The following is a 9,130-nucleotide window of genomic DNA, read 5'->3' on the forward strand; positions in this document are numbered from 1 at the left end:
GTTTGAGGTGGGGAGCCATGTGGATCTCTAGAGAAAAACCATTTATTTTAAACTTTATTAAACTTTATTACGTGTGTGTGTGTGTAGGTCAAAGGACAACTTTCTGGAGTTGGTTCTCTCCTTCCACGATGTGGGTCCTGGGTGTTGAACGCTGGTCATCAGGCTTGGCAGCAAGTGCTTTTAACTACTAAATAAACCCTCTAACTGAGAGGAAAAGCACTCTAAAGTGAGCTGCAGCATGTGCAAAGGTCCTAAAATGGAGCTTGTCCAATAATTCAGACACGGTAAAGTCATTTCTGCCACTGTATGGAGTGCGCTCAAGCCTGCACACGGAAGGAACACTGCTCCTGCACCATGTCCACTAGAGCCCCACCCCCTCTCCAGCCTACACAGGAACGTCCTTCCTTACCCAGCTGTACCACCTTCCACCTGTCCGTGGTCACTGCGCACGTCTCTCTCGTTTGTTTCTCTGTTCCCTTTACAAGTGGGTGTGATGGTGCTAAAGCATATTTACTTGACAGAAGCTTAATTATTCATCCGCGGGAACCTGAACAGGGAGTTAAGAGGCCACGGGGTCAGGGTGGGGTGGAAAGAGGTGGACGAAGAAGGACGGGGCATGGCGGGGGGCGGGCAGAGTGGGGTCACACAGTGGAGTGACAAGGGTTATGGCAAAGCAAGGGTTTGTGGGTCACGGGTGGAGATGAGTTAAGGGTAGAGAGGAGAGGTGGGGACTTGGTACATTAAGAAAAGGACAGGGGAAAAGAGGATGGGGGGTGGATGGGGGAGTGGAGAGCCCCGACTGTGGGTGGCAATAGAGGGAGAGACAGCGGTGGGAGATGGGACGCGGAGAACAGAGTGAATCGAATGGGTGGTTCAGAAGTGCACGGAAGGGAGTTCAGAAACTGGAGGGAAATCACACCCGGTGGGCTCCGGACTGCCAAGGAAGTCTGCGGCCGGGGCGTGGCTGGGGGTGTTCATTACACAGGATTCCTCCACCCCCTTGGAGTTCCTAGTCTTCTCCTTTAGTCCCGCCTCCTCCTTGGGAGTAACAAGCCCACCTTCCAATCAGAGTCACGGGCTGGGCAAGGAGTAGCCAATGGCACGGCAGGGGCGGAGCTGGGGAGGGGGCTCACACGGCCAGGGGAGGGGGCGCGGGGCGTCGAGGGCTCAGGATCCGCGAAAGGCGAGCCATGGCGTTGGGGCTGCAGCGCATGAGGTACAGGGCTTTGGGGATAAAATGATGGGGACTGGGGGCTCTCCTTGATGGGGGTGTGGGGGAACCCCTCATCTGTGGGGTGTGGCTCAAGTTGAGGACACTCTGGAGCGCGCAACTGGGGACACATCCCCGACGCACCCTCCACCGTAGAGGGTCGCAGAGGTTCTGGGATTTACCCCCAGAGCTCCAGCTGTCCCACCCCCTCCCCAGGAGCAGCTTTGGGGTTGCGAGCTGCGATTTCCTGATACACCGGGTTCAATCCTCCTTTTGGGCTGGGAGTGAAACTCTAAATTCCTATGGATTGGAGGTGGTTGTGTTTGATCAGTGGCCTCTCTTCCGAAAGAGACTTTCCTCGAAGCTACTGAATTGAGTCTTTCTTGGCCGTCAGACGCCACTTGTGACTTCCAGAAGAGAGATTACCTTTATCCTGCCCATTATAACAATCTCCCAAATTTCAAGTTGCCCAAGAAATGAACGGAAAGAATGACTCGTTAGGGGCTGTATGGGACCCAGCACTTGGGAAATCAAAGTCAGCCTGGCCTACATGGCGAGTTCCAGACCAGCGCTTTGGTCTACACAGAGAATTTGTCTCAACAAAACGGCAACTTAAGGGGAAAAAAAAAAAGTAGGGTCACGCCTTTTCAATGCCAAAGGAACAAGCCTGACCCACTTCCCAAAGCCTGGTTCTGTGTCTCATTCATCTGCCCCCACCCAATCTGTAATTGAGGGAGAAAGGTCCCACCCAAACCCTATTTAAGGGACATCCTTCGGGAGAGATGCCATGTCTGATCAAGCGAGGGAAGTAGCGCCCTCCTGTGGCTGGGAACAGCTGGGGTCATCCTGGGAAGAAGTGGATTCTGTGTTCACCTTGCAACAGGTGCAAAGGCGTAGGGACCATAACCAGGTTGCAACAGGGGACCCCAGAAAACTACCCTAGACCCTTGACAGTCCTTGTCTAAACTGAGGCACCCCTCAATTCTCGCCACAGTTCCTTCTCTCTGGCTTCTTAGGTCTGATTGGTTTTCTCTACACCCTGATTTTACCCCCACCTCAACCCACCCAGACTCCCTTTTTCCCCCGTTCTCCTGTTTCAATTTCTGGCTGTGAACCCACCAGGGAACTCCATCCCCATCCCTTCTTGGCTAGTCCTTGCCTTGCCCATGATAGTGCCCCCTATGGTTGTGTGAGGGGGCCCCCTGAACAGAAGTAGATGCCCCCCCCCCGTACCTAAGGCCAGCCCTTTCCTGTGGTGTCATCTCGTGCTGCCGCACACCCACTAGTAACTCGCACCCGCCTCCCGGTAGAGCTCCGGGCCCCTCCTGCGCCCCTAGGATGGCACTTGGCATTGGAGGGGACTTAGGTGATGGTAAGTAGTTCCCTCCGGACCATGCACCTTCTTCCTTCTAGCTTTCGGCTTCCAGCCATCTCACCCTTTGTGGGGGGGGGGGGTGTTCTTGGAAAATTCACAATGAGCACATTGCCCTGAGTACCCACCTAAAAGCAGGGTTCCCCATAAAAACAGAACTGGTGACTGGCATCCCACCGAATAACCAAATGACCATACTGTTGAGAACAAGTTAGATCAAGGTGAGAGAGGCTCCTCTCTGACCCCTACCCCAAGTCCTTTCTCCCACCCGAACCTTGGCCCCTGGCCTGCCAGCTCACCTCCAAGCAATATCAAAAGGGGTCTCTCCCCAGATATAAAGCTAAGTCTCCACCACACCTCAAATCCTCTACAGTTTTTGCCAGCCCGCGAATACCGAGCTGAGAGTCAGAAGAGAAGCCCAGAATGAGAGAAAGGGGCTCCCTTAATTTCCTAAGCTTTTCGGGTGGGGAAAGAAATGGGGACTTTTCTCCCTTGGCGAAGGGGCCACTGGGCCCCAAGTCCCCCTTCCCAGGCCTCACCCTGGGCCTCTTGGCCACACCCTCTGTTCTCAGCTAGAACACGGAGTAAGGGTGGCAAAGTTCCAGGCGCACGTCCCAGGCTGGGCACACTGCCAAGGGGTTGGACCAGTGCTGGGCCAGCTAGGAAGATCTGCAGCAATGCTGGGACAGGAGGAAAAGACTTAGACCACCGGGCAGAAAGGAGCAGGCCGGGGTCCCTTGGCTGGTGGGCAGACCCTCCTGAAGAATTAGCATTTTAGAACGTGGGCCATAAGTCAGGGTTCAAATCCCACTTCTGTGTTGTGTGATCTTGGCCCAGAGATTTCCTTCCCTGAGCGCCCACTTCAAAGGTCTTGGATAATGGGGGTCAAATCTCTCCCAGCGAGAAAACATGTGCCTCTACACGCACACACACACACACACACATCCAGTGAGGTGCCAGAAGTCAACAGACCTGATTCCCTAGGGATTATTGTGTGGCCTCAGGCAGGGCAATTTCTATCACCTCTCTGAGATGTAGGCAGAAGGTGACAATGGGTGCAGGGTAGGGGTGGGACTTCACTGAAGCTACTGAGCAGGGAAGACCGGAAGGAATGGGGAGGACAGTCTAGGAATTACCACCTGAGTGACACAGGATGGGGTGTCCTTGCTCTGAACCTCTGTATCTGAGACAGGCTGACCTCGAGCTCACTACATCCAGGGGTGACCATGAACTCCTGACCCTCCTGTCCCCACCTCAGTGCCAGAGCGGCAAGCCGGTGCCACCCTGGAGGCAAACGCTCCACCCGCTCACTGAGCTACATACATCTCAGGCTCCATTTCTACCTTTTAAAAAAACATCACACTCGTTTATTTCTGTGTATGGGGGAGGAGCTGCATGCTTGCCTTTGGGGGTGTGTGAAAGTCCGGGACACCTTGCAGGAGTCCGTTCTCTCCTTCCACCAGGTGGGTTCAGGATCCAAACTCTAGTGATCAATTAGATCTGGCACTGTTTCTACATTTTTAAAGGGAGATCGTCACTTCTGCTGCCTGTCATAGTTGGGGGGAGGGTGTCTCCACTCTGCTTCTGAGTGTGCAACACACTATCACTGTCATTTCATCACGATGAGGCGTCCGTGTAAGAGCCGGGTGTGTGATTCCACACTCACAAGCATACACATACTTGCATGCATGCACATTCAGAGGCCCATAGGTTACTCCAGGGTACAAGAGACTCATAAACTACACTAGCCAATCGCCACGCCTCACTTCCTAAACCTCTGACATATATTAACTCATTTAATCTTCAGACCGCTGTAGGAACCTGTCATGGTGATGCAGTCCTATGACCGTAGCACTCAGGGAAGAGGTTGAGACAGGAGGATCATAAGTTTCAGGCCTGTCTGAACTACACAATGAGACTTTGTCTCCCAGACCCACCTCACATGCCCCCAAACCCAAACAAACAAAAACCACCCCTTGGGGAGGAGTGGGGGCTATTACTGTGCCCAGGGAGGCTAAGCAACCTGCCCAAAGTCACACAGCAAGGGCAGTAATGGTGTCTGAACTGGATCCCTGACCCAGAAGAGGCAGCCCCTCCACTCTGTTTCACAGCAAGGCCAGAAAGTCAGCGAGAGGCCCTTACTTCCCCTCAGAACATCCGGAGAACAGACTGAGAGGGGAAGGAGGGTCCCTCTACAGCCACCAGCTGGCTCCTTCTATGGAGGAAGAAACCCTGCCACCCTAGCCCTGGAGAGTAGGGTTACAGAGCTCAGCTGCCTGGGAGGCGGGACGCCGGCCCCACCCCCACCCCATTCCCCCCTCTCTCTCCCAGTTCCCTCTGTCCAAGGGCCCCCAGCTCAGTGAGGCCCGCCCACCCCCACCCTCTGGGCAGGAAGACAAACAGGGCTGGAACAGTACAGTACAGGACGGAATGTCCTCTGGGCAGACAGGACTGAGGCCCCTGCCCCCACCAGCCAAGAGGGAGTTCATGGGAGCGCCCCCTTGGCTCCTCCAATACTAGGACAGCCTGCCCCCTTGAGGGCCTTACACAGCCTTGCACTAATGGGCTTCCCCACCCCACTCCCCGAATTGATGATGATTAAGAAAAGGCAGTCTCCTGTCCCAGAGTCGGCTTCCTGGAGTAGGGGGCCAGCATCACACGGAGTTGACTGGGCTCAGTCAGGTACAGGTTGTGTGATCTCTTGGGCAAAGGACTTCAACTTTCAGAGCCTCAGTTTCCCCCTCTACAAGGTGGGTTTTAAATTCTCCCTCTCCCTTGTCAACACCAGGCATAGTGTCAGGACTATAGATGTATAATCCCAGAACTTAAGAGGTAGAGTCATAATCAAAAGCCTAGGGTCATCGGGGGCTTAGGCTACATGAGACCCTGTCTCGAATAATAACTGGGTGCAGAAGGCACACGCTTTTAATCCCAGCTCTTGGGAGGAAGAGACAGGCAGATCTCTGTGAGTTTGAAGCCAGCCTGGTCTACAGAGTGAGTCTAGAACATCCAGAGATGCACAGAGAAACCCTGTCTCGAAAAACCAAATAAAATAAATACATAAAAATAAATAATAAGCCGGGTGGTGGTGGCGCATGCCTTTAATCCCAGCACTCGGGAGGCAGAGGCAGGCGGATCTCTGGGAGTTCAAGGCCAGCCTGGTCTACAAGAGCTAGTTTCAGGACCGGCACCAAAGCTACAGAGAAACCCTGTCTGGAAAAACCAAAAATAAATAAATAAATAAACAAACAAACAAACTGGGAGGTGGTGGGATTTCACTGAGTTCAAGGCCAGCCTGGTCTACAAAGTGAGTTTATGGATGGATGGATAGATAGATAGATAGACAGACAGACAGACAGACAAATAAATAAATAATAAAGTTCCCAATGCGGATCTCTTGAACCCTGCCTTAAGGGAAGACAGCCCATAATACACAAATAAAAAAGCTTGCTTTAACTAAAATAATAATAATAAAGTTCCCTTGGGCTCCCATGAGGGTCAGCTGAGTACATGTGACAAACACATAGGACTGGTCAACTGCTAGTTTGTGGGTTAGAAATCTTGTAAGCATCAATAATACTGAATGTAAGACTAGATACAATATACCTTTTGTAAAAGAAGAAAAAAATCAAAAAGAGACATATGAGTCAGGTGTGAAGCACGAACCTATAATCCCTGCACTTGGGTGGTAGAGGCACAGGATCAGGTGTTCAAGGCCAGCCTGAGCAACATAGGGAGCTCCTATCAAATAGACTATAGTGTCAGATAAAGTTTGGGATTCTGTTTGGTTGGTTGCTTGTTTGTTATTGAGACAGGCTCTCACTATGTAGCTCTGACTGGCCTGGACAAGCAGACAAGGCAGGCCTGGAATTCAAAGATCTACCTTCCAAGTGCTGGGATTAAAGGCATGCACCACTACTCCCAGGTTTTCTGGGGTTTTTTTGTTGTTGTTTGTTTGTTTTAAACAAGTGTTGGTTTGGTTTGGTTTTTCGAGACAGGGTTTCGCTGTAGCTTTGGATCTTCCCTTGGAACTAGCTCTTATAGACCAGGCTGGCCTCGAACTCACAGAGATCCTCCTGCGTCTGCCTCCCGAGTGCTGGTATTAAAGGAGTGTGCTACCACTACCCGGTTTACACCCGGAGTTTTAAGTGGGTTTGGCACTTGACAGGGAAAATGATCTAATAGTGAAAATGAGTAATTGATAGATATTAATATTACTCATGATAGGTGGAGATCTGTTTCTCACACACACACACACACACACACACACACACACACACACACGGAAGTCAGGTATTTGAAGTGTATTAAAGGGTAGAGATGCTGGGCAGAATACAGGGTTGGTTTGCTGTGTCACCCTTGGTGGGGCCCTGCCCCTCTTAAGGCCCCTTTGGTGTGTCGTTAGACTTTGAGATATCTCTGTGAGATTCAGCTTGTCAGAGGAGAGGAAACCCGGAGGGAAGGAAGCCTGGAAGGCTGCGGGCTCCTCGTGCTCCAACTCTCCTTTGGACTCAGGCCAGCTCTACCACCCCCTCCCACCGGGAGGCCTCCCTGTCCCCCAGGCGGCGCGTCTCTAGCTCAGGGAAACGAGCTGCAGATAAATCCTAGAGAGGACAGAACGCCTTAGGCACACATCCCTGGGGGAGAAGCCTGGAGGAAGGCCCTGCAGGGAGGGCCACATGGGCTGGGACCAAGACAGGTAAAATTTGGGATAAGGAGAGGGGCTTCAAGGGGAGAAGCCGCCGGGGTCCAGCGATGTCGCCGGAAACCCAAGTGGAGGCGTCCCATATGTGACCTATCGCGTACAATTTCCTTTCCACAGGTCTAGCACGGAGCTGCGGAAGGAGAAGTCGCGGGATGCTGCGCGCAGCCGGCGCAGCCAGGAGACGGAGGTGCTGTACCAGCTGGCGCACACGCTGCCCTTCGCGCGCGGCGTCAGCGCGCACCTGGACAAGGCCTCCATCATGCGCCTCACCATCAGCTACCTGCGCATGCACCGCCTCTGCGCTGCAGGTGAGCCCGGAACGTCCCGCGCCCCGCCTCTGCCCAATGCGGAGGCCCCGCCCCCGGGAAGCTTTCCCGCCTCCCTGGCCCTAGAATCGGCTCTCTTGAGCGAAGAACCGCCCTTCTAGTGCTGGACCAATCGGAATCCTGGGTTCAGATAGACCCTTGGGAGGCCCCACCCCTTAGGATCTAAGGAGGCCCCTGAGGTCTTAGGCTTGGTCTTTGGGGGAGACTAAAGTTCCTACCCACTTAATTTTGTGTTTATTTTCTTTTTGTTTCTTGATTTTTTGGTTTTGATTTTTTGTTTCTTTTTCTTGAGACGGGATCTCACTATGTAGCTCTGACTGGCCTGGAACTTGCTATGCAGACCAAGCTAGCCTTGAACTCACAGAGTTCTGCCTGCTCTACCTACCTACTCCTACCCACCCATTCACCCGCCTTCAAGTGCTGGGATTAAAGGAATGCACCACCACATCGCCAACTTATGTGTTTGGTTTCTTTTTTGCTATCCTGGATATTAAATCCAAGGGGTGTGGTATCCAAGCACTCCACCACAAAGTCTCACCCCCCCACCCCTAGATCCCCCTCACTGGGGGATTCTAGGCAGGCATCCTACCGCAGAACCACATACCCAACCGCTTGACTATTTTATTTTGACACAGGGACTTACTAGGTTGCTCAAACGGGCCTTGAACAAGACATGAATTTTCGGTCCTTCTGCCTCAATTTCACATAGCCACCATGCTTTGCCAATCCTTGCCTGCCCCAGGAGGCTTCACAACCATATTTTCAAGACTTGAAAGCCTCTCTTCATCCTCTGTCCTCTTCTCTAGTTCTATTTCTTATTCTCTTAGCAGCCACCTGAAGAAGCACATGTGCGTTCTCTCTCTCTCTCTCTCTCTCTCTCTCTCTCTCTCTCTCTCTCTCTCTCTCTCTCTCTCTCTCCCTCACACACACACACACACACACAGAGGCCTAGAGATTTGAAAAGGTTGCATCATAGAGGATCTACTCATTAAATCCCCTTGCCCCATAGAAGGGGGGGAGTTTGCCCCTTGTATAATTCTGTCAGCTGTCCTCTGACCTCCACATGCACAAGAAAGAAAGAAATAAAATGTAATGGAATTCTGTCTTCTGGAAGGCCCTGACATTTTAGAATTCTGCCCATCTGGCAGGCTATCCATCCCCTCCCCCAAGAACTCCAGAAAACTCACTCACAGCTCCACAATTCCAAGTGACCCCAAGCCACATTGAGGTTCAACTCCTCAGTTCACTCTTAAATCTTGGGGGATTCTCTCCCCTCTGGGAGTCCGTGTTCCTGTTTCCAAAGCGTAGTGGCCTGGCCCTCTTCTTTGGGATTTCAGGTCCCTAGAATTTTCTCCCACTCACCTAAGCATTTCTGTGAATTCATATGGGCGAGGGAAGATGGAGGGAAGCTAGCTAGGGTGAATCCATGACTGACCACAGCTGCCCCATCATTCCCCTCCCCGCCGGCTTGGGCACCAGGGGAGTGGAACCAGGTGGGAACAGGGGGAGAGCCACTG

The 9,130-nt window shown here is 52.5% G+C and overlaps 1 protein-coding gene across 4 annotated transcripts in view; it reads left to right on the forward strand.

The window, feature by feature from the left end:
• The first annotated feature begins 1,137 nt into the window (after window positions 1-1,137).
• Window positions 1,138-9,130, forward strand: part of Hif3a (hypoxia inducible factor 3 subunit alpha) — a 29,071-nt gene continuing 21,078 nt past the window's right edge. For 2 of the 4 annotated variants that reach the window (XM_075990545.1, XM_075990535.1), the window contains exons 1-3: window positions 1,152-1,216; window positions 7,405-7,595; window positions 9,093-9,130. The exon at window positions 9,093-9,130 is cut by the window's right edge and continues 108 nt beyond it. In XM_075990545.1, coding sequence (XP_075846660.1) covers window positions 1,191-1,216; window positions 7,405-7,595; window positions 9,093-9,130 — 255 coding nt within the window. In that variant the 5' untranslated portion in view covers window positions 1,152-1,190. Of the gene's footprint in view, window positions 1,217-7,111; window positions 7,282-7,404; window positions 7,596-9,092 lie in introns of those variants that run through there. The other 2 variants (XM_075990516.1, XM_075990525.1) reach the window with 2 other exon arrangements.

This window comes from Microtus pennsylvanicus, chromosome 1 (assembly GCF_037038515.1).
Source record: "Microtus pennsylvanicus isolate mMicPen1 chromosome 1, mMicPen1.hap1, whole genome shotgun sequence".
Lineage (NCBI taxonomy): Eukaryota > Metazoa > Chordata > Mammalia > Rodentia > Cricetidae > Microtus > Microtus pennsylvanicus.